General features: G+C 49.0%; 1 protein-coding gene across 1 annotated transcript in view; it reads right to left on the bottom strand.

Annotated features, from left to right (window-relative positions):
• Positions 1-26289, bottom strand: part of CLPB (ClpB family mitochondrial disaggregase) — a 229011-nt gene that overhangs the window by 34996 nt on the left and 167726 nt on the right. Inside the window, exons 8-11 of the mRNA XM_082244581.1 lie at positions 12849-12926; positions 12168-12223; positions 11764-11808; positions 7611-7772 (exon numbers count right to left, since the gene is read on the bottom strand). Coding sequence (XP_082100707.1) covers positions 7611-7772; positions 11764-11808; positions 12168-12223; positions 12849-12926 — 341 coding nt within the window. The remainder of the gene's footprint in view (positions 1-7610; positions 7773-11763; positions 11809-12167; positions 12224-12848; positions 12927-26289) is intronic.

Raw genomic sequence — 26289 nt, 5'->3', positions numbered from 1 at the left:
ATGACTGGACCCAGGGCAGCTTCCCCTTTTGTCCTCTGTACTGTGCATGAAAAATAATCATATTTTTCTCAAGCTCTGTCATATTGGATGGAGAGCGTCTGTGAACAGCAATTTTCAAGTCTTGCCACAGATTCTCAATGTGATTTAGGTCTGGACTGTGACTGGGCCATTCTAACACATGAATATGCTTTGATGTAAACCAGTGGAAAAATTGCAGCAGGCAGTGGAAAAATTGCAGTATATATTGCAGCAGTCTGGCTCAGCCTGCTGCAATATATAGGAGGCAGCGGGGATGCTGATCCACAGGGCAGGCAGCCGCGATTACCACCGGGCACCCGCGATCGCTCCCCGCTGAGAGAGAAGAACGGTCGGATGTTGTAAACACAGCTGACCGTCCTTCTCTCTGAAATGATCACAGAGCTCCTGTGATCCTTCTATATAGAAACACAGATCTCTATGGTCATTTCACAAGTCCCTCCTCCATACAGTTAGAAAGCACCCCCTAGGCTCACACTTAACCCCTTGATCACTTACTGTGTTAACCCCTTCCCTGCCAGTTCCTGTCAGGTCTCTGTGTTGATATTACAAGCCCATATCCCCCACAGTTAGAAAACACCCCCTGTGCTCACATTTAACACTTTGATCACCCCTGGATTAACCCCTTCCCTGCCAGTGTCATTATTACAGTAACAGTGCATATGTATAGCACTGATTACTGCAGTAATGTCACTGGTCACCCCAAAAGTGTCAAAAATGTCAGTCAGGGGTCCGATCTGTCCGCCGCAATGTCGCAGTCCCACTAAAAATCGCAGATAGCTGCCATTACTAGTAAAAATAAATCAATAAATAAATAAAAATGACATAAATCTTTCCCCTAGTTAGTAGACGCGATAACTTTTGCGCAAACCAATCAAAAAACGCTTATTGGGATTTTTCTTACCAAAAATATGTTGAAGAATACTAATTGGCCTAAAATGATGAAAAAATTTGATTTTTAAATTTTTTTTGGGAATGTTTTATAACAGAATGTGAAAAATATTGTTTTTTTTTTTTTCAGAATTGTCGCTCTTTTTGATTTATAGCGCAAAAAAAATAAAAAATTGAACAGGTGATCAACTAACACCAAAAGAAAGCTCTGTTTGTAGGGAAAAAAGGATGTCAATTTTATTTGGGTACAGCGTTGCACGACCGCGCAATTGTCAGTTAAAGTAGCGCAGTGCCGAATCGCAAAAAAATGGCCTGGTCATTAAGGGGGCAAGAAGGCGTTAAGAGAACTATTTGCAGTGAGGTGTGATTGCAGAGATATTGAAATAATGGATACTGGGTTTCCGTATGCTTTATTGCTCAATTCACAACTACAGTGCCTGGAAAAAGTATTCACACCCCTTGAAATTTTTCCACTGGTTTATATCAAAGCATATTCATGTGTTAGAATGGCCCAGTCACAGTCCAGACCTAAATCACATTGAGAATCTGTGGCAAGACTTGAAAATTGCTGTTCACAGACGCTCTCCATCCAATCTGACAGAGCTTGATATATTCTGCAAAGAGGAATGGGCAGAAATGTCCTCTCTAGATGTGCAAAGCTGGTAGAGACATCCCCAAAAAGACTTGCAGCTGTAATTGCAGGGAAAGGCGGTTCTACAAAGTATTGACTCCGGGGGGTGAATACAAATGCAGCCACACTTTTCACAGATTTATTTGTATCATTTATCATTTTCCTTCCACTTCACAATGATGTGCCACTTTGTGTCGGTCTATCACATAAAATCCCAATAAAATACATTTACGTTTTTGGTTGTAACATGACAAAATGTGGGAAATATCAAGGGGGGTGAATACTTTTTCAAGGAACTGTACATGCGTGGGTGCGTTGCGTGTATGGAAGCCCATTCATTTTAATGGCTTGAAGTCCCAGACTCTTCTGTAAAATCTCACCACACCAAACCGCATGATGCTGCAGTGTGCGTATGCCGATGCATGGGGGTGCCATTAAGAACCAAGGGGCTGCCATTAGGAACTATGGGGGTGCCATTAAGGACTATGGGGGTGCCATTAAGAATTATTGGGGTGAAATTAAGAACTATGGGGTGCCATTAGAAACTATGGGGGTGCCATTAGGAACTGTGGGGGTGCCAATAACAACTATTGGGATGCCATTAAGAACTATGGGGGGCCATTAAGAACTATGGGGGTGAAATTAATTATAGGGGTGCAATTAAGAACTATGGGGGTGCCACTAAGAACTATGGGGGTGCCATTAGGAATTACGGGGGTGCCATTAACAACTACAGGGGTGCCATTAACAACGATGGGGGTGCCATTAGGAACTATAGGGTGCCATTAACAACTATGGGGGTGCCATTAGGAACTATAGGGTGCCATTAAGAATTATGGGGGTGCCATTAGGAATTACGGGGGTGCCATTAACAACTACAGGGGTGCCATTAACAACGATGGGGGTGCCATTAGGAACTATAGGGTGCCATTAAGAATTATGGGGGTGCCATTAACAACTATGGAGGTGCCATTAGGAACTATAGGGTGCCATTAAGACTTATGGGGGTGCCATTAACAACTATGAGGGTGCCATTAGGGACTATGGGGGTGCCATTAGGAACTTTAGGGGTGCCATTAAGAATTATGGGGTGCCATTAGGAACGATGGGGGTGCCATCAACAACTATGAGGGTGCCATTAACAACTATGGGGGTGCCATTAAGAATTATGGGGGGGGTGCCATTAGGAAATATGGGGGTGCCATTAGGAACTATGGGGGTGCCATTAACAATGATGAGGGTGCCATTAATAACTATGGGGGTGCTATTAAGAACTATGGGGTGCTATGGGGTGCCATTAACTATGGGGGTGCCATTAAGAATTATGGGGCTGCCATTAACGATGGAGGTGCCATTACGAACTATAGGGTTGCCATTAACAATTATGGGGGTGCCATTAAGAACTATGGGGGGTGCCATTAACAACTATGGAGGTGCCATTAAGAACTACGGGGGTGCCATTAACTATGGGGCTGCCATTAACGATGGAGATGCCATTACGAACTATAGGGGTGCCGTTAATTATGGGGGTGCCATTAAGAACTATGGGGGTGTTAAGAACTATGGGGTGCCATTAACTATGGGGGTGCTATTAAGGATTATGGGGCTGCCATTAACGATGGAGGTGCCATTACGAACTATAGGGGTGCCATCAACAATTATGGGGATTCCATTAAGAACTATGGGGGTGCCATTAACAACTATGGTGGTGCCATTAACAACTATGGTGGTGCCATTAAGAACTATGGGGGTGCCATTAACAACTATGGTGGTGCCATTAAGAACTATGGGGGTGCCATTAACAACTATGGGGAGGCCCTTAACTATGGGGGTGCCATTAAGAATTATGGGCTGCCATTAACGATGGAGATGCCATTACAAACTATAGGGTGCCATTAACAATTATGGGGGTGCCATTAAGAACTATGGGGCTGCTATTAAGAACTATGAGGGTGCCATTAAGAACTATGGGGGTGCCATTAGGAACTATGGGGGTGCCATTAACGATGAAGGTGCCATTACGAACTATAGGGGTGCCATTAACAATTATGGGGGTGCCATTAAGAACTATGGGGTGTCATTAAGAACTATGGGGTGTCATTAAGAACTAATGGTACCCCCCTGGATACCTGCTTAAGAGCAACAAGTTTCTGTGCTGTGTAAAAAGGCGTGAAATCTCGCGCCTCCTTCCAACATGCATAGACGTGAGCCAAGCCTTAGAACAAAAAGTGTGACACACTTCCTGTGCTATGGTGACAACGCTCGCTTAGTGTTCTGTATCTAAGGAGGAGTGGTGTCACCCTAGGCTGCATCTCCTGATTTGGATGACAAATGGCCCCCCTGGCTGCATTACACAGGGGGAGGAGATTTGCATTGGCAGCCAATACCATGGTTTAAGATTTTAGCTCAGGCAGTTTGAAGAATCCCAGCTTTATGGTATTTTCTGTAGCTGCTGATAATTCCCTAGAAAACGAATGCAGCCGCCACACCTGGTAATCCGCAATACAATACAGATTTCTTCTCGGGTTTTGCTACACTGTAATAAAATATTTTATACAATGGTGACAGATATTGTATCGATTTTTAGGAAAGCCGAAGATGCGCTTTAAGGAGCCGCCACGTTCGAACGCCATAACCGCTTCGCCCGCCGCCTTTCTCGGAGAGAGCCGGGCCCCTCGTACGCCCCGCACGCCCACTCCCTGCGAATAACTGAGGCTTTTTGCTGCTCCCCAGCCGCTCAGCGCACTGACAGATGAAATCTTTCCCGGGCGCTGAAGATTAACACGGCGTTTATTAGCCTGCCGAGCGCTGCGCCAGGAATTGATTTCACATTTGGCTTCTGTAGCGATGATCTATGCACAGAGGATTACTATATTAATCCCGAGGACGGGGGGAGAGGGAAGTGGCGCTTTATGGTCGGGGAGCGTCCTCGGAGGAGACGTATAGAAAACTCATAATGCCGCACGCAGGAATGACAGACCGGGACCTGCGTGTCAGAGGCCACTCCCATCCGACCGCTGGCGGGGGCACAACACCTGGGGGGTCATCCTCTACTATCACCCTTCCCTTTACCCTGCCTGACCTACTGCATGGCCTCTATCCTCTCCTTACCACAACTCACTAATATTACCCTTATACAGATAATAACCCCCATTCTCCTCCTATCTCCCGCTGCTTTCATCAGGGCTGAGGGCTTCTGTGAGGAGTACTGAGGCAGGGCGATGTTCTCAGGAAGCTATGTATAGCACCCTTGCTGCCCCCCGGGCATGCTCTGCCTGCATTGCATAGAGAAGAACAGAGATCCAGTGATGATGTCACTGGGTCTAAAGGAAGGTATATAAAGAAAACTGGGGAAGGAGAACCCAGAGGAGGCAACCCAGAAGAAGCTCAACCTTTAGCTTTGATTTCGGCTATTCCGCTCTTACTCTTACCTTCCCAATAATCCGCCCTTAACCTCATCTTCCTCCTCATCCCTTCCTTCCTCGCACCAAACCCTCAGTCTTACTCCAATGCTGAACCTCTGCTCTTCATTCTTTCTTTACCTTCATCTCCCTTTATATCTTACCCTCAGCTCTCCTTACCCCTGCCCATAGCCACCAGCCTCTGATTATAGCCTTACCCTTGGCTCCCCCCCCTAAATCCTGCCCTTATCCCCGCCTCCTCTTACTTACCCCATTATTCCTGCCTATAACTGTACTTCCCCTATGTCCTTCTTCCCTTAATGCTATCATTACTTTCTTCCTTAATCCTGCCCTTGCCTCACTCCCCCCCCCTTTTCATGCCCTTACCCTTAATCCCCCCCCACTTCTATTACCCTCACTTCCTCCCCTATATTCACTTCCACCCTTATACCTACCCTTCCCCTCACATCTTTCCGTGCTCCTGTCCTTACCCCCACTTCCTCCCTTACTCCTGCCCTTACCCCCAACTTACACCTACCCTTACTCCCGGTCTTAATTCCTACCCTTACCCTAACGTCCTCTCTCAATCCTACCTTTACCATCACTTCCACCCCTACACCTGCCCTTACCCTCACTTCCTCCCACCCTTACCCTCTCTTTCACCCTTACCCTCTCTTCCTCCCTTACCCTCTCTTCCACCCTTACACCTGCCCTTACCTTCACTTCCTACCTTACTCCTACCCTTACCCTCTCTTCCACCCTTACCCTCACATCCTCCCATACCCCCACTTCCTACCCTTACCATAATTTCCCCTCTCAAGTCTACCCTTACCCTCTCTTCCTCCCTTACTCCCACCCTTACCCCCACTTACACCTATCCTTACTTGCTCTCCTAATTCTTACCCTTACCCTAACTTCCTCTCTCAATCCTACCTTTACCCTCACTTCCACCCCTACACCTGCTCTTACCCTCACTTCCTTCCACCCTTACACCTGCCCTTATCCTCACTTTCTCCCTTACTCCCACCCTTACCCTCACTTCCACCCTTACTCCCACCCTTACCCTCACTTCCACCCTTAAAACTACCCTTATCCTAACATCCTCCCTTACTCCCACTTTCTCTCTTACTCCTGCCCTTACCCCCACTTACACCTACACTTACTTCTTCTCCTAATTCCTGCCCTTACCCTAACTTCCTCTCTCAATCCTACCCTTACCCTCACTTCCACCCCTACACCTGCCCTTACCCTAACTTCCTCCCTTACTCCCACCCTTACAACTACCCTTACCCTCACATCCTCCCTTACCCCCACTTCCTCCCTTACTCCTGTCCTTAACCCAACTTACACCTACCCTTACTTCCTCTCTCAACTCCTACCCTTACCCTCACTTCCTCCCTTATTCCCAACCCTTACCCTCTCTTCCTCGCTTACCCTTACTTCCACCCACTTCCTCCTTTGCTCAAGCCCTTAACCCCACTTCCTCCCTTACCCTCACTTACACCTGCCCTCACCCTCACTTTCTACCTTACTATTGCCCATACCCCCACTTCCATCCTCACCCCTACTTCTTCTCTTTACCCTATCTTTACCCCACTTCCTTTCTTAATCCTACCCTTACCCCCACTTCCACCCTTTCACCTGCCTTTACCCTAACTTTCTCCCTTTCTCCTACCGTTACCCCCACTTCCACCTGCCTTTACCCTCACTTTCTCCCTTTCTCCTGTCCTTACCCCCACTTCCACCCTTTCACCTGCCTTTACCCTCACTTTCTCCTGCCCTTACCCCCACTTCCACCCTTTCACCTGCCTTTACCCTCACTTTCTCCCTTTCTCCTGCCCTTACCCCCACTTCCACCCTTTCACCTGCCTTTACCCTCACTTTCTCCCTTTCTCCTGTCCTTACCCTCACTTCCACCCTTTCACCTGCCTTTACCCTCACTTCTTCCCTTACTCCTGCCCTTACCCCCACTTCCACCCTTTCACCTGCCTTTACCCTCACTTCTTCCCTTACTCCTGCCCTTACCCTCACTCTCACATCTTCCCTTTCACCTGCCTTTACCCTCACTTCTTCCCTTACTCCTGCCCTTACCCTCACTCTCACATCTTCCCTTTCACCTGCCTTTATCCTCACTTCCACTCTAAATCCTGCCCTTACCCTTAGTTTCCATCCCTTAACTCCCAATGGTGGTGGAGTCTGGGAAGTGCATTTACTCTTCACATGTGAACTACTAATTGCAGCCAGGTTTGATGATTGGAAAAGGTAATGCAGCGTCACATCCTAACCAGTGATACATCTTACAGACATCACATAACAATCCCCAGGTCCATCTGGCTGTGGTTGGTTCAGGATACACTGCAGATCCTCTGGGACCAATCGATCTCTTTGAGAAGCATCCATTGTTGGGGATTGGCTTTTCCTGGCCAATGGATATTGTCCCTCATAGAGAAGGCCGGAGTTGGAAATGAAGCTGCATGCTAAGCCATATAACCGTACAGGTTTATTCCAAGTACGACCTTCCGACAATCATCACACGTTTATGGGCAGCCTAAATTGATATCTGTCAACAGAGAACTTTATTCATCCCTGGAGACAAACAGGAAAAGCTATTTGTAAGGTCATGGAGGGGACTTGAAGGGAGCCGGGCATACCTCATCGAAGAGCTGCAGCATAATGGTGAGCACATCTGGGTGCGCCTTGTCCACCTCGTCAAACAAGACCACCGCGTTGGGGCACTCCTTCAGCTTCTTGGTCAGCTGACCTCCTTCTTCATGTCCGACGTACCCAGGAGGGGAGCCGATGAACTTGGCCACCTGTTTTTACCATCAACTCGTTAGTCCTTTACTTTTACAGAAGACAGGGGAAAAAAAATTCTACAAATGATCCTCAATTTTATAAAAGCCTGGCCCGGCATGCTGGGATTATAGAAAACATTTCCTTTATATGTGAACTATATTAATTAAATTTCCATCCTTTCCTGTCCTGGCGACCGCACAAACCATCTGAAGGCAGTGAGAGCCCCACAAGATACAGTGAAAATCCAATGACAACAAAGATCACAAAAGAGATGTTTCGGGGGCTCAACATCTCCCTTCGTCAGGGCTAAGAAACGAAAGTTGGTAGTACAAGTTGGCAGGGCCGGTGCTAGACTATTTTACGCCCTAGGCAAGACCAGCTACTTGCCCCCCCCCCCCCCCCCCAAAATAAATAAAAAGGGAAAGGGTTAAAAACTCCTCTATGTAATACCCAGTGACTCTGATCTGATGGTTCCTCCATGTTATGCGGTCATACCCAGTGACCCCCATATTCCTTCATGTCCTTATGTCACACCCAGGGACCCTGATGTTTTTCCATGTCACATCCTGGGACCCCAATATTCCTCAATGTCATGCTGTCATACCCAGTGACCCCAATGTTCCTCTATGTCACACCAGGGGCCCCTGATGTTCCTCCATGTCATACTCGGAGAGACCCTGATGTTTTTACATGTCACACCTGGGGACATCAATCCCCCATGGCACACAAAGGGACCCCAATTTCTCATTGCACACATGGTGAGCCCGAACCCCTGTTACACCCAGTGACCCCTATCCCCCATGTCACACCTGGTGACCCCGATTCCCTTTCACACCAGGGATCCTCCATGTCACACCCCGGGACCCCGATCCCCTGTTCTGGGGACACCCACTGGGCAGTATGAGGAGAGTGGCCCGCACTCTGCCGTCCTTCACCGTGATTCCTTTTCCCAGGACGCTCCTCTCCTGGACCACAGTGCTCATCACGGCTCCAACCGGCTGGTGGTGGATGGAGAAGCAGCAGTCAGTGCCGAGCTCCGGCTCAGCTCTCCTCCGCTCCCTGCTTAATATCGACCCAGGGACGTGAACGGCTGCCCACCAGCTCAGTGCAGAGTATCACTTCCTGCTCGGGGTTTAGGCCACTCAGCTCCAGCCGAAGAGGATCATCATGCAGGCAGCACTCCGGTGGGTTCCCTTCCTGCCTATTGGGGCCCCCCCAAACAGCGGTGGAAAGCAAAGGCCTGATAGTTCTGCCACTGCCCCAGACACCTATCATCTTCCTCTGTCCCTTCTTCATCCCCCCACTGCCGCCTCTCCCCTCAGCTCACAAGGATCATTAATGATGGAAAGAGCGTGCCGACTCATGGCTGCGCCCCTAGGTGGCAATGCGCCCTAGGCGGCTGCCTAGTTTGCCTAGTGGAAGCACCGGCCCTGCAAGTTGGACCTTCTGTCAAATTGGTGACCACACAGAAAGCTAGGGGTGAAATTTACCAAAACAAGGGCACGGATTGTGGGGTTTTTTTTTGGTTCCTAAGGTTCTAACCCTTTAATTCCCTCTCCCTGGGCCCACACAGGAAGTGAAGGAGAATCTATCAAATAGGTGGAGTTGGCCTTTGAGCTTAGTCAAGGTCTTGGCAGTGTCTATCAAATAGGTGGAGTTGGCCTTTGAGCTTAGTCAAGGTCTTGGCAGTGCAGGGATGGCTTTGCTGATGTTACATATTTCTATCCATGAAGAAAGATCATTGATTTTTTTTGGTATTTTAACAGTAGACTTAGGAAAGGGGTCTCCAAACTATGGCCCTCCAGTTGTTCAGGAACTACAATTCCCAATATGCCTAGTCATGTCTGTAAATGTCAGAGATTTACAATGCCTCATGGGACATGTCGATCCGTTGCAGCTGGAGGGCCGTAGTTTGGAGATCCCTGGCTTAGGAGGTCCTACAAGGCCAGCTGAGCGGCCAGCAGGTTCTCTTGGTGCTGTACATCCGGTACAGAAGAGCTGTATAAGCCTCTGAGATAAAAATGGACCTGGAGACACATTTATGGACACTTCTTGTTGGTCCTCAATGATGGAGGTGGCAGTGCTGATGTGGTGACGTCAGCACTGCATCGTTCTATGTGAGTGCAGGGTTTCGTGGTGATGCCCTCAGGGGGCGTGTCCATGACAGACTTTACTCACAGGATGTCCTCAGTCTCCCGGGTTCCCAGTGTTTGAAGCATGGAGGACACCAAATGTAGGGCCTACTGCATCAAAGGCGGACTTATGTATGATGGGGAAGGACATGTCTGATTGTCATGGTCCAGTACTAATAAAGCTTATTGAGGTTTAATATAAAACAAAAATGGGCAACGTGTGGCCTGATTTTTCATGTGTTTCACAGTAACAAATGATAAAGAGGTGTTGGTGGCCTTCATCCTTCTTCCTATAACTCCAGTCCCCACTATATGTCTCAACCCATGCAATGTCAGGACTGCCAACCTACCCACATGAATCCCTCCCTTCCCCCCTAAACCTGGAGTGGAGGTGTCAGTATTGTCAATGTGCCCCCAATCACCACCTTCTCCACCCCCCTTCTCCCCAAGCCTGAAGTGGGGGGTGTCAGTATTGTCAATGTGCCCCTATCATTCCCTCCCTTGTCTTCCCTCCCCACAAGCCTAGAGTGGGGGTGTCAGTATTGTCAATGTGCCCCCACCACCCCTCCATACCCCTGAGCCTAGAGTGGAGGTGTCAGTATTGTCAATGTGCCCCATCACCCCCTCATCCTCCCCGAGCCTGGAGTGGGGGTGTCAGTGTTGTCAATGTGCCCCCACCAACCCTCCATACCCCTGAGTCTAGAGTGGGGTGTCAGTATTGTCAATGTGCCCCTATCACCCCCTCCCATGTCCTCCCTTCCCACAAGCCTGGAGTGGCAGTGGAAGTATTGTCAATGTGCCCCCACCAACCCCTCCATACCCCTGAGCCTAGAGTGGAGGTGTCAGTATTGTCAATGTGCCCCCATCACCCCCTCCTTCTCCCCGAGCCTGGAGTGGGGGTGTCAGTATTGTCAATGTGCCACCATCATCCCCTCCTCCTAACCCCTTCCCAAGCCTGGAGTGGCAGTATTGTCAATGTGCACCCACCACCACCCTTTATAACTAAGCCTAGAGTAGGGTTATCAGTATTGTCAATGTGCCCCCCCCCCCCCAATTAAGCCCCTTACCTTTCCACAGGAGTCTGAAGTGGAGGTATCCCGTATTGTCAATGTGCCCCCATTAACCCCCCTACCTTTCCCCCGGAACCTGAAGTAGGGTTGTCAGCATTGTCAATGTGCCCCCCCCCAACCCCAGAGACTGGAGTGGGGGTATCAGTATTGTCAATGTGCCCCCATCACCCCCTACTCCTCCCCCAGCCTGGAGTGGGGGTGTCAGTATTGTCAATGTGCCCCCATCACCCCCTACTCCTCCCCCAGCCTGGAGTGGGGATGTCAGTATTGTCAATGTGCCCCCTCCCTACCCCAGAGACTGGAGTGGGGGTATCAGTATTGTCAATGTGCCCCATCACCCCTCCTCCTCCCCCAGCCTGGAGTGGGGATGTCAGTATTGTCAATGTCCCCCCCACCCTAGAGACTGGAGTGGGGGTATCAGTATTGTCAATGTGCCCTTATTAACCCCCCTACCTTTCCCCAGCGCCTGAATGAGGGTTGTCAGTATTGTCAATGTGCCCCCTCCCCACCCCAGAGACTGGAGTGGGGGTATCAGTATTGTCAATGTGCCCCCATCACCCCTCCTCCTCCCCCAGCCTGGAGTGGGGATGTCAGTATTGTCAATGTCCCCCCCACCCCAGAGACTGGAGTGGGGGTATCAGTATTGTTAATGTGCCCCCATCATTCCCTCCTTCTTCCCCCAAGCCTGGAGTGGGGGTGTCAGTGTTGCCATTGTGCCCCTATCACCCCCCCCCCCCCAAACCCCGATCCTAGAGCGGAGGTGTCAGGATTTCTCTGAAATGGAAGTGACCATCACCTGTGCGTACCTCATGCCTCTCCTGGAACTCGGACATATCTAGCCGGATGAACCCCTGCAAGAGGAGGAGAAAGGTGTCAGAGACGGGACACACACAGCCAATCACAGGTCTCAGCCTGAGTTTACTATCACATGTGATATTCGCCATAACAATCGTTCGTTTTCATCCATGTGACCATAAAGCCGAATGTACATGGTACAATCTGATTGTACAATCTGCTTCTACCCACACTGTATTCCTGCCTGAACACTCTGCTAATATCCATCCAATCAGGCAGGACCCCATAATACAGACTGGATGGTGTACTGATACAAACAGATTGCAATGTGTGTGGCCAGCTTCAATTTCAGCTCTTGTTGAAAATAGCGATCGTTCGGCAGAGTACCGAGAGCTGGACAGCGAGGAGCCCTCACCTTCTTCACATCCTTGTGCAGATACCGAGCCGTCTGCTTGGCCAGTTCAGTTTTACCTGATAGAAGAGAGAACCAAATAATCATTGGTGGATGCCGGGTCTGTACACCTGCTGTGCCCATTACAAGGGGCTCCCACCATCCCTGTGCTGAGTTCCCAGATCTGTATACCCACTGTACATCATAAGGGGTTCCCACCATCCCTATACTGAGTTCCCGGGTCTGTACACCTGCTGTGCCCATTATGAGGGGTTCCCACCATCCCTGTGCCGAGTTCCCGGGTCTCTACACCCGCTGTGCCCATTATGAGGGGTTCTCACCATCCCTGTGCTGAGTTCCTGGGTCTGTACACCTGTTGTGCCCATTATGAGGGGTTCCCACCATCCCTGTGCTGAGTTCCCGGGTCTGTACACCTGCTGTGCCCATTATAAGGGGTTCTCACCATCCCTGTGCTGAGTTCCTGGGTCTGTACACCTGTTGTGCCCATTATGAGGGGTTCCCACCATCCCTGTGCTGAGTTCCCGGGTCTGTACACCCGCTGCGCCCATTATGAGGGGTTCCCACCATCCCTGTGCTCCACATTTACAATAAGGGATGTATTATTTTATTTTTTTTTATATATTTTAGCTTTTTTTTTAAAAATACAAAATCATTTCCTGAATATAAAAAGAGAAAAGAGGTCACCGATTCCGGAGGATCCCAGGAACAGGAAGACCAGAGGGTGTTCCTCGTCGTACCAGCCGTTCTCCTTGCGGCGTATGGCTGGAAATCGGCACGGCAGCATATGGAGGGGGAAGAAGAAAGGAGAGACAAGGCATCCTTATAAATCAATGACACAAAACCCCGGCTAATTATCACTAAGTATACACAATGTATCAGTGCTCTGCGCTCACTCAAACTCCACAGCGCCATTAGAAGGGGGGTAATTCGATTAGCTGGCAGTGCCCTGCGAGGGGATAATCAGGTTAGTATGGATATGGAGGACTGCTCAGGATCAAGTTTTCCTGGATGTGCACTCAGGGTTGCCGGGGAGACGGGGTGAGTTGGGGGGGGGGGGTGGGGGGGGTGGAGGGTGTGGAGAGCGGACAAGGGTGAGCGGAGGGGTCAGCGTTGTGCGATTGTCTTGTTAGGAGCGCCCCTCGTTTGTCTGTCGGAGATCTGAAGGGCGAACATCGGGGCGGCTCAAGGTCCCGGTGACCTTGAACAAAAAAATAAATAAAAATAATAAATTAGGAGAGTTTAACTTTTTAATCCCGGAGAGGAGCGTGAGAACGGGGGGGGGGGGGGGGGGGGAGGGTGCGGACGTGGAGCAATGTAACAAAGTTTGCACCTCTCTAATAACAATGTATTCCTTGATAACAAGATATTAAAGAGTACCGGTCATTGGAAGCCACTAACTCAACTGGACGGCCAGAAAGGGGCAGCGGCCCCTGGTGCCGCACCAACGAGCCCAAGGACTGGTAGACATTTCTCTGCTGCAGTTGCACTTTCACTTACTCGGAGGCACCCAAAACGGTCTCTCCTGGCTTTTCTAAGTAAGAACGATCGTCTTGCAGCATTATTTAATTCATATTTTATTTTAAAAAAGTTTAAAGCGTAACTCCACTTTTGTTGAGAAAAAAAACCCTCCCCCCTCTGGGTGATCTCTGTACATTGCAGGGATTGTAACAAACTTTGTTGCAGATTCCTAACTTTTGTTATTCTGAAGAAATCATTCTTTGTTCCTCTGTGCTGAGTGGGTCTAATGGGAGTGGTTTCATAATTATCTATGAGCTGGGGCAGCTGCAGAGCACTAATGAGGAAATCTGCTGGGCCTGCATCCCTTTAGACGTGTTCCTATTGGGAGTATCTCACCAAAAATGACATTTTTGTTGCAGGGGATGCCAGAAATCTGCCTTGTATCTTAGTGAAGACTTCTGGGAAAATGGGTGAGCCAATCACACAAGCAGGAAATGATGTATCTGGGGGTGTGGTCAGCAAATCACACAAGCAGGAAATGATGTTTCTGGGGGTGTGGTCAGCAATCACACAAGCAGGAAATTATGTTTCTGGGGGTGTGGTCAGCAATCACACAAGCAGGAAATGATGTTTCTGGGGGTGTGGTCAGTATACATTCTGTGTACAGAACAGCTCCAGGCGGCCATATTGTATTACATTTTCAGAAAATTACAACAGCTGCAGATTGAAAAGGAAAGGTTATTTTTAATAACATTCAATTACAATTTTTTCAACACGAAAATTTTACTGCGCAAACCGACGTAGGACTATGTCAGTCGTGCGCCTGGTGCTAGCCACAACCAGCGGGGATGCCGATGCACGGGGACAGCGGCACCGATTGCCACCTGACACCCGCGATCGCTCCCCGCTGAGAGAGAAGGACGGTTGGCTGTTGTAAACACATCTGACCGTTCTCTCTGGAATGATCACAAAGCGCCTTCTATATAGGATCACATGTCTCTATGGTCATTTCACAAGCCCATACTCCACACAGTTAGAAAACACCCCCCTAGGCTCACAGGTCTCGGTGTTCATTTCACAAGTCCCTCCCCCCACGGTTAGAAACACTCCCTAGGCTCACATTTAACCCTTTGATCACCCCCTGGGTTAACCCCCTTCCCTGCCAGTGTCATTATTACAGTAACAGTGCATATTTCTGGCACTGATTAGTGTAGTAATGTCACTGGTCCCTCCCAAAGTGTCAAAAATGTCAGTTAGGGGTCCGATCTGGCCGCCGCAATGTCGCAGTCCCGCTTAAAATCGCAGATCACCGCCATTACTAGTAAATAAATAAATAAATAAATCAATAAAAATGACATAAATCTTTCCCCTAGTTTGTAGACCTGATAACTTTTGCGCAAACCAATCAACATACGCTTATTGGGATTTTTTTTTTTAACCAAAAATATGTAGCAGAATACAAATTGGCCTAAAATGGTGAAAAAAAATTTGATTTTTAATTTTTTTTTTTTTTTTTATTGGGAATGTTATACAGCAGAATGTTTTTTCAGAATTGTCGCAAAAAAATATAGCGCAAAAAAAAAAATTTATTTTGGATACGGCGTTGCAAGACCACACAATTGTCCGTTAAAATAACATCAGTGTCGCTTTTATTTTTTACCAAAAATATGTAGCAGAATACAAATTGGCCCAAAAGGATGAAAAATTTTGATTTTTACATTTTTTTTTTATTGGGAATGTTATATAGCAGAACGTGAAATATATATATATTTTTATTTTTTTTTTTTTTTCAGAATTGGCGCTCTTTTTTTGTTTTAAAAAAAAATCACAGAGACCACCAAAAGAAAGCACTATATGTGGGGAAAAAAAGGACATCAATTTTATTTGGATACAGCGTCGCACGACCGCGCAATTGTCAGTATAACAGCAGTGCTGTATTGCAAAAAAAATGGCCTGGTCATTAAGGGGGGAAAACCTTTCGGTCCAGAACCGGACGATCCGTTTTTGGGCGGAGTCCAATGGGCTTTATCGCTGCTACAAGTTAACCCCCCTATACATTGGCTGGACCTGGCTATTAAAAACGGTGGATTCCCAACCTTGCCGCACTCTAATTGGCTTATACAGAGCTGACGTCATCAGGGGCTTCGTCCAATGGCTCCGGATCGCCAGTAGTTGACCGTGAGCTTTCAGTGAAAGCGCAGCCAGGGTTCTGTAGGCACCAATGGAGTGGTGCCGCTAAGGCCCGCCCACCCCGCCACCATGTATCTGCGTACCGCTGGCGTAAAGGGTTAAATTAGTGATTTGTAGCTAAGCCATAGAGGTGAATGGAGAGCGATTGTTGAGGCCAGCTGGTCGCTGAAATTAAAAAACGCTGAGTTTGCAATACTACAGAAAAGAACTAAGAGTGAGAAAAAAAGAAAAAAAAAAAGGTTCGCTGCAAACCCATCTGACATGGCCCTTACCCTCCCATCCCCCGACCTTCACCCCCAAATTTAAGTGATTTTACCCACTTCTGGACCGGGCCTTTTTCTGACACTTGTTGTTTACAAGTTAAAATCGGTTTTCTTTTTTTTTTCCCATAAGTTTTCTTTCCTAAAAAAATTACTTAGAACACCCAAACATTATATATAATTTTTTTTAAAGTAGAGACCCTAGAGAATAAAATGGAGATTGTTGCATTATTTTTTATCACACCGTATTTGCGCAGCGGTCTTCCAAACGCAATTTTTTTTGAAAAACAAAATCATTTTTTTCAAAGAAAAAATTAGAAAACAGTAAAGTTAGCCCAATTTTTTTTCTATAGTGTGAAAGATAATGTTACGCCGAGTAAATAGATACCCAACATGTCACGCTTAAAAATTGCGCACGCTCACGGAATGGCGACAAACTTTGGTACTTTTAAAATCCCCATAGGCTACACTTTAAAAATTTCTACAGGTTACCATCTTAGAGTTACAGAGGAGGTCTAGGGATAGAATTATTGCTCTCGCTCTAAGGATCGCGGTGATACCTCACATGTGTGGTTTGAACACCGCTTACATATGTGGGCGAGATTTGCGAGCGAGCTAACGGGGAGCTTTAATTTTTTATTATTTATTTTATTTATTTATTTTTACACAGTTTTTAAAAAAAAAACATTTTTTTGAACATTTTTATTCCTATTAGAAGGAATTTAAACATCCATTGTAATAGAAATAAGCAGGACAGGTCCTCTTTAATGTGAGATTTGGGGTCAAAAAGACCTCACACCTCACATTCACACACACACAAAAAAAAAAAAAAAAAATGCATTTTTTTCATGATGAAAAAAATGGGCTCTTTAAATGCGTCGCTAGTAGACGACGTTTGACGTCGCTCCGGTCCTCCAAGGCCATAGAGTGGAGTGTGGGTCATCTTGCTCACTCGATTTCCTGCCTGTGAGTAGCGCGGATCGGATTGTTTTCCCCGCTGCCGGTGGGGGGCACCTCTCCCGCTGCCCCGTAAGGGTGATCCTGCAGCGAATCCGCCGCTGGGACCACCCTTATAAGAAAGAGGGATTGGAAGAGTGGGGTGGAGGACACTGAGCTGGGGTCAGTGGAGGGATGGTAGAGAGGGGTGCAGGACACTGAGCTGGGGCCAGTGGAGGGATTGGCAGAGAGGGGTGGAGGACACTGACTGGAGGCCAGTGGAGGGATTGACAAGAAGGGGTGGAGGACAGTGGAGGGATTGGCAGAGGGGGGTGGAGGACACTAAGCAGAGGTCAGTAAAGGGATTGGCAGAGAGGGGGTGGAGGACACTGAGCATAAGACAGTGGAGGGATTGGTAGAGAGGGGTGGAGGACACTGAGTGGAGGACAGTGGAAGGATTGACAGGGAGGGGTGGAGGGATTGGTAGAGGGGGTGGAGGACACTGAGCTGAGGTCAGTGGAGGGATTGACAGGGAGGGGTGGAGGGATTGGTAGAGGGGGTGGAGGACACTGAGCTGAGGACAGTGGAGAGATTGGTAAAGAGGGGTGGAGGACACAGAGTGGAGATCAGTAGAGGGATCAGCAGAGAGGGGTGGAGGACACTAAGCCGAGGCCAGTGGAGGGGTTGGCAGAGGTGGGTGGAGGACACGGAGTGGAGATCAGTGGAGGGATTGACAGGGAGGGGTAGAGGAAAGTGGAGGGATTGGCAGAGGTGGGTAGAGGATGCTGAGTGGGGGACAGTAGAGGGATTGGTAGAGAGGGGTAGGGGACACTGAGCTTAGGCCAGTGGAGGGATTGGCATAGTGGGGTGGAGGACACTGAGCTGAGGCCAGTGGAGGGATTGGCGGAGTGGGGTGGAGGACACGGAGCTGAGGCCAGTGGAGGGATTGACAAGGAGGGGTGGAGGACTGTGGAGGGATTGGCAGAGGGGGGTGGAGGACAGTGGAGGAATTGGTAGAGAAGGGTGGAGGACACAGTGCTGAGGTCAGTGGAGGGATGGCAGAAAGGGGTGGAGGACACTGAGCTGGGGCAAGTGGAGGGATTGGTAGAGAGGGGTGGAGGACACTAAGCGGAGGGATTGACAGGGAGGGATGGAGGACAGTGGAGGGATTAGCAGAGAGCGATGGTGGACTGGCCACTGAGAGAAGGCCAGAGGAGGGATTGGAAGAGAGAGGAGTGGAGGACACTGAGCAGAGGACAGTGAAGGACCCTGAGCAGTATTCATTGGAGGGATTGGTAGAGATGGGTGGAGGCCACTGCGCGAAGGACAGTGGAGGGTTTGGTAGAGGGGTGGAGGACACTGAGCGAAGGACAGTGGAGGGTTTGGTAGAGGGGTGGAGGACACTGAGCGAAGGACAGTGGAGGGTTTGGTAGAGGGGTGGAGGACACTGAGCGAAGGACAGTGGAGGGTTTGGTAGAGGGGTGGAGGACAATGAGCGAAGGACAGTGGAGGGTTTGGTAGAGGGGTGGAGGACACTGAGCGAAGGACAGTGGATGGTTTGGTAGAGGGGTGGAGGACACTGAGCGAAGGACAGTGGAGGGTTTGGTAGAGGGGTGGAGGACACTGAGCGAAGGACAGTGGAGGGTTTGGTAGAGGGGTGGAGGACACTGAGCGAAGGACAGTGGAGGGTTTGGTAGAAGGGTGGAGGACACTGAGCGAAGGACAGTGGAGGGTTTGGTAGAGGGGTGGAGGACACTGAGCGAAGGACAGTGGAGGGTTTGGTAGAGGGGTGGAGGACACTGAGCGAAGGACAGTGGAGGGTTTGGTAGAGGGGTGGAGGACACTGAGCGAAGGACAGTGGAGGGTTTGGTAGAAGGGTGGAGGACACTGAGCGAAGGACAGTGGAGGGTTTGGTAGAGGGGTGGAGGACACTGAGCGAAGGACAGTGGAGGGTTTGGTAGAGGGGTGGAGGACACTGAGCGAAGGACAGTGGAGGGTTTGGTAGAGGGGTGGAGGACACTGAGCGAAGGACAATGACAATGGAGGGTTTGGTAGAGGGGTGGAGGACACTGAGCGAAGGACAGTGGAGGGTTTGGTAGAGGGGTGGAGGACACTGAGCGAAGGACAGTGGAGGGTTTGGTAGAAGGGTGGAGGACACTGAGCGAAGGACAGTGGAGGGTTTGGTAGAAGGGTGGAGGACACTGAGCGAAGGACAGTGGAGGGTTTGGTAGAGGGGTGGAGGACACTGAGCGAAGGACAGTGGAGGGTTTGGTAGAAGGGTGGAGGACACTGAGCGAAGGACAGTGGAGGGTTTGGTAGAGGGGTGGAGGACACCGAGCGAAGGACAGTGGAGGGATTGGTAGAGGGGTGGAGGACACCGAGCGAAGGACAGTGGAGGGTTTGGTAGAGGGGTGGAGGACACCGAGCGAAAGACAGTGGAGGGTTTGGTAGAGGGGTGGAGGACACTGAGCGAAGGACAGTGGAGGGTTTGGTAGAGGGGTGGAGGACACTGAGCGAAGGACAGTGGAGGGTTTGGTAGAGGGGTGGAGGACACTGGGCGAAGGACAGTGGAGGGTTTGGTAGAGGGGTGGAGGACACTGAGCGAAGGACAGTGGAGGGTTTGGTAGAGGGGTGGAGGACACTGAGCGAAGGACAGTGGAGGGTTTGGTAGAAGGGTGGAGGACACTGAGCGAAGGACAGTGGAGGGTTTGGTAGAGGGGTGGAGGACACTGAGCGAAGGACAGTGGAGGGTTTGGTAGAGGGGTGGAGGACACCGAGCGAAGGACAGTGGAGGGATTGGTAGAGGGGTGGAGGACACCGAGCGAAGGACAGTGGAGGGTTTGGTAGAGGGGTGGAGGACACCGAGCGAAAGACAGTGGAGGGTTTGGTAGAGGGGTGGAGGACACTGAGCGAAGGACAGTGGAGGGTTTGGTAGAGGGGTGGAGGACACTGAGCGAAGGACAGTGGAGGGTTTGGTAGAGGGGTGGAGGACACTGAGCGAAGGACAGTGGAGGGTTTGGTAGAGGGGTGGAGGACACTGGGCGAAGGACAGTGGAGGGTTTGGTAGAGGGGTGGAGGACACTGAGCGAAGGACAGTGGAGGGTTTGGTAGAGGGGTGGAGGACACTGAGCGAAGGACAGTGGAGGGTTTGGTAGAGGGGTGGAGGACACTGAGCGAAGGACAGTGGAGGGTTTGGTAGAGGGGTGGAGGACACTGAGCGAAGGACATTGGGGGGTTTGGTAGAGAGGTGGAGGACCATGAGCGAAGGACAGTGGAGGGTTTGGTAGAGGGGTGGAGGACACTGGGCGAAGGAGAGTGGAGGGTTTGGTAGAAGGGTGGACACTGAGTTGTTGATAGATAAATTTGGTAGCAATTATGTTAGACTGAAGATGGGATAGTCTGTGTAAAGGTCGGCCAACAAGATGCGAGCCGTAGTAGTGGAGGGGAGAGATAACTGGGGATTGAGCAGCTTGGTGGTGTCATTGGTTAGGAATTGGGGAAATCCACTGAGCCATGGAGGAGGTGTAGAGTATATAAAGTCAGGGTGGAGGACGGAGTCTCAGAGGGATCCCTACAGAGAGAGACAGGAAAAACAAAGGAGGTAGAGTTGTAGGTGACACTAAAAGTCCCTTAGATAGGGAGGAGAAGAGCCTGATCTCCCTCCTGTTCTGGTGACAACTCTAACATGTTGGAATTCACATGACTTTCTGTCTTGGTGTCACCAGAACAAAATGAGTGGTAAATCTGCCCAGCGGGGACACACGCAGGAATAATACCAGACTGAGGGGGTCTAATCCTTCCACACTCCAGGGAGGGGGATCATGCTCTGCTTCAGTATGTCACAGTACATGTTGGCATTCATGGTTCCCTCAATGAACTGTAGCTCCCCAGTGCTGGCAGCACTCATGCAGCCCCAGACCATGACACTCCCACCACCATGTGTGACTGTAGGAAGACACACTTGTCTTTGTACTCCTCACCTGGTTGCCCCCACACACGCTTGACACCATCTGACACCAAATAAGTTTATCTTGGTCTCATCAGACCACAGGAGATGGTTCCAGTAATCCATGTCCTTAGTCTGCTTGTCTTCAGCAAACTGTCTGCTGGCTTTCTTGTGCATCATCTTTAGAAGAGGCTTCCTTCTGGGATGACAGCCATGCAGACCAATTTGATGCAGTGTGCGGCGTATGGTCTGAGCACTGACAGGCTGACCCCCCACCCCTTCAACCTCTGCAGCAATGCTGGCAGCACTCATACATCTATTTCCCAAAGACAACCTCTGGATATGACGCTGGGCATGTGCACTCAACTTCTTTGGTCTACCATGGTGAGGCCTGTACTGAGTGGAACCTGTCCTGGTAAACCGCTGTATGGTCTTGGCCACCGTGCTGCAGCTCAGTTTTAGGGTCTTGACAATCTTCTTCTCTAGCCTAGACCATCTTTATGTAGAGCAACAATTCTTTTATTCAGATCCTCAGAGAGTTCTTTGCCATGAAGTGCCATGTAGAACTTCCAGTGACCAGTATGAGAGAGTGAGAGCGATAACACCAAATGTAACACACCTGCTCCCCATTCACACCTGAGACCTTGTAACACTAACGAGTCACATGACACCGGAGAGGGAAAATGGCTAATTGGGCCCAATTTGGACATTTTCCCTTAGGGGTGTACTCACTTTTGTTGCCAGCGGTTTAGACATTAATGGCTGTGTGTTGAGTTATTTTGAGGGGACAGTAAATTTACACTGTTATACAAGCTGTACACTCACTACTTTACATTGTAGCAAAGTGTCATTTCTTCAGTGTTGTCACATGAAAAGATAGAATAAAATATTTACAAAAATGTGAGGGGTGTACTTACTTGTGTGAGATACTGTATTCCCCATGTCCCTTCCTTTCTTACATTCTCCTTAACCCCCCCCCCCCCCTGCTTAACCAGGTAACATAGGAAGGAAGGTTGGGTTCAGCCTCATGAACTGGTCCTCAGTGGGTGGGCGGCGGTGTCCCGGTATAATTATCGCTCAGTAACGCGGTTTACAGTTTATCCAGACGGCGATGTTGTTTTCTGCTCTCCGCAAGACAAAGGAAACAATCCACCCCCCCTCCTTCACCCGCGGCTTTTATTTTCTCCATTTGTATGGCGGGATGGCGCGGGCCCTTCAGCGCTCTATTGAACGGATAAATTCTCCGGATTGTTTTACACAAATCAATAGCGCAGCAGTTATCAGGACGCACGGGAGAGGGATCGGTCGCAGCCAGTTTGTGAGGGTAATAAATGTGCCATTATCACATCTATTCATTTTCGGGGGGGGGGGGGGGGGGGCAGATCTTCACATCTTCAAGTTCACGTTATGTTGCGATTTTTTTTAAGGGGCGACCCGTGCGAAAAGGTTTCCAACACGAATATAGTTTACCAATTCTCTACCAAGGCACGGTAGGCAAAGGGGGTCAATCAAACTCGCGGCTGCCGTGAGATCGGTGCTGGCGGTAACAGCCGGCGAGAAAAGGCGACAATCAGGGGTTCACAAAGTGCCCCCCTCCATCTTCCCATCAATTTTAACCATCTTCCCTGTCCCTGCTGAAGAAAAGCAGGCCCAAACCATGATGCTGCCACCACCATGTGTGACAGTGGGGATGGTGTGTTCAGGGTGATGAGCTGTGTTGCTTTTACGCCAAACATAACGTTTTGCATTGTTGCCAAAAAGTTTGATTTTGGTTTCATCTGAGCAGAGCACCTTCTTCCACATGTTTGGTGTCTCCCAGGTGGCTTGTGACAAACTTTAAACGACACTTTTTATGGATATCTTTAAGAAATGGCTTTCTTCTTGCCACTCTTCCATAAAGGCCAGATTTGTGCAGTATACGACTGATTGTTGTCCTATGGACAGAGTCTCCCACCTCAGCTGTAGATCTCTGCAGTTCATCCAGAGTGATCATGGGCCTCTTGGCTGCATCTCTGATCAGTCTTCTCCTTGTATGAGCTGAAAGTTTAGAGGGACAGCCAGGTCTTCGTAGATTTGCAGTGGTCTGATACTCCTTCCATTTCAATATTATCGCTTGCACAGTGCTCCTTGGGATGTTTAAAGCTTGGGAAATCTTTTTGTATCCAAATCCGGCTTTAAACTTCTCCACAACAGTATCTCGGACCTGCCTGGTGTGTTCTTTGTTCTTCATGATGCTCTCTGCGCTTTAAACGGACCTCTGAGACTATCACAGTGCAGGTGCATTTATACGGAGACTTGATTACACACAGGTGGATTCTATTTATCATCATTAGTCATTTAGGTCAACATTGGATCATTCAGAGATCCTCACTGAACTTCTGGAGAGAGTTTGCTGCACTGAAAGTAAAGGGGCTGAATAATTTTGCACGCCCAATTTTTCAGTTTTTTATTTGTTAACAAAGTTTGAAATATCCAATAAATTTCGTTCCACTTCATGATTGTGTCCCACTTGTTGTTGATTCTTCACAAAAAATTACAGTTTTATATCTTTATGTTTGAAGCCTGAAATGTGGCAATAGATCGCAAAGTACAAGGGGCCGAATACTTTCGCAAGGCACTGTATAAAAGTTATTTAATAATACCTAGGCGCGATCACGTGAGTAATTAATACTTACAAACCTATTCCAGCATGTGCAGAAATGCCTTATCAGCCATGCACGCGCAGACACGCCTTATCCTCTGCCCATGTGCAGAAAAGCCTTATTCCCCGTGCATGTGCATGCCTTATCCTCCGCACACCTGCAGACGCGCCTTATCCTCTGCCTATGTGCACAAATGCCTTATCCTCTGCACATGTACAGGTACGTCCTATGCTCTGCACATGTACAGGTACGTCCTATGCTCTGCACATGTACAGGTACGTCCTATGCTCTGCACATGTACAGGTACGTCCTATGCTCTGCACATGTACAGGTACGTCCTATGCTCTGCACATGTACAGGTACGTCCTATGCTCTGCACATGTACAGGTACGTCCTATGCTCTGCACATGTACAGGTACGTCTTATGCTCTGCACATGTACAGGTACGTCCTATGCTCTGCACATGTACAGGTACGTCTTATTCTCTGCACATGTACAGGTACGTCTTATGCTCTGAACAGGTACGTCCTATGCTCTGCACATGTACAGGTACGTCTTATGCTCTGCACATGTACAGGTACGTCCTATGCTCTGCACATGTACAGGTACGTCCTATGCTCTGCACATGTACAGGTACGTCCTATGCTCTGCACATGTACAGGTACGTCTTATGCTCTGCACATGTACAGGTACGTCCTATGCTCTGCACATGTACAGGTACGTCTTATGCTCTGCACATGTACAGGTACGTCTTATGCTCTGCACATGTACAGGTACGTCCTATGCTCTGCACATGTACAGGTACGTCCTATGCTCTGCACATGTACAGGTACGTCTTATGCTCTGCACATGTACAGGTACATCTTATGCTCTGCACATGTACAGGTACGTCCTATGCTCTGCACATGTACAGGTACGTCCTATGCTCTGCACATGTACAGGTACGTCCTATGCTCTGCCCATGTACAGGTACGTCCTATGCTCTGCACATGTACAGGTACGTCTTATGCTCTGTCCATGTACAGGTACGTCTCATGCTCTGCACATGTACAGGTACGTCCTATGCTCTGCCCATGTACAGGTACGTCCTATGCTCTGCACATGTACATGTACGTCTTATGCTCTGCACATGTACAGGTACGTCCTATGCTCTGCACATGTACAGGTACGTCTTATGCTCTGCACATGTACGTCTTATGCTTTGCACATGTACAGGTACGTCCTATGCTCTGCACATGTACAGGTACGTCCTATAGAGCATAGGTATGTCAGGTATGTCCTATGCTCTGCACATGTACAGGTACGTCTTATGCTCTGCACATGTACAGGTACGTCCTATGCTCTGCACATGTACAGGTACGTCTTATGCTCTGCACATGTACAGGTACGTCCTATGCTCTGCACATGTACATGCACGCCTTTTTCTCTCCACATGTTCAGAAATGCCTTCTTCCCTCGTGCACACGCAGAAATGCCTTATCCTCTGTGCATGTGCAGGCATGCCTTATCTCCTGCGCATGTGCAGAAAACCTAACCGTATCCTCTGCGTATATGCAGACACACCTTATCCCCTATGCAGAAACGGCTTAGCCCCCGCGTACATGCAGGCACGCCTAATGCCCCGCGCTGACACATCTAAATATTCTGTCCCGAGGAAACGCCGCCTCCTGGGATGTGTGATGTGCAGATGTTAGGAGGCCAATCCCTACGTGAGGAACACATACTGCTTACAGCACAGGATGGGGGGGGGGTTATGTTTTTGGCATACACTGGTTAGTAGGGTCACATGGCCATGCTGGCCAATGTATGTTAAAAAACATACAAAAAGTTAAGAATCTCTTCTAAGCCTTCTTTCTACCAGGACTGCGCCCAGAAGAAAGAAGGGGATCTGATTGGCCAGCTCGGTCAAGTGGCGTTGCTGACCAACAACCATTGGGAGCATTCAGATCCTACACAGCCTCCAGGGACATGCAGTGAAAGTTTCCAGTGTCTTGCCTGTTACATTGGCTGGCTTGAGTGGTGGGAGACGCTATTTACAGCAACAGGACCCGGGAGGGGGGTCAGTGAGAAGAATGTCCCTTACATTGGTGGTCAGTGGGAAGAATGTCCCTTACATTGGTGATCAGTGAGAAGAATGCTCCTTACATTGGTGATCAGTGAGAAGAATGTTCCTTACATTGGTGGTCAGTGGGAAGAATGCTCCTTACATTGGAGGTCAGTGAGAAGAATGTCCCTTACATTGGTGGTCAGTGAGAAGAATGTCCCTTACATTGGTGGTCAGTGGGAAGAATGTTCCTTACATTGGTGGTCAGTGGGAAGAATGCTCCTTACATTGGTGATCAGTGGGAAGAATGTCCCTTACATTGGTGATCAGTGAGAAGAATGTCCCTTACATTGGTGGTCAGTGGGAAGAATGTCCCTTACATTGGTGATCAGTGAGAAGAATGCTCCTTACATTGGTGATCAGTGAGAAGAATGTTCCTTACATTGGTGGTCAGTGGGAAGAATGCTCCTTACATTGGAGGTCAGTGAGAAGAATGTCCCTTACATTGGTGGTCAGTGAGAAGAATGTCCCTTACATTGGTGGTCAGTGGGAAGAATGTTCCTTACATTGGTGGTCAGTGGGAAGAATGCTCCTTACATTGGTGATCAGTGGGAAGAATGTCCCTTACATTGGTGGTCAGTGAGAAGAA

Source organism: Pelophylax lessonae, assembly GCF_965119305.1.
Source record: "Pelophylax lessonae genome assembly, chromosome: 2".
In the NCBI taxonomy this organism is placed as follows: domain Eukaryota; kingdom Metazoa; phylum Chordata; class Amphibia; order Anura; family Ranidae; genus Pelophylax; species Pelophylax lessonae.
This window is presented reverse-complemented; position numbering and strand designations above follow the sequence as displayed.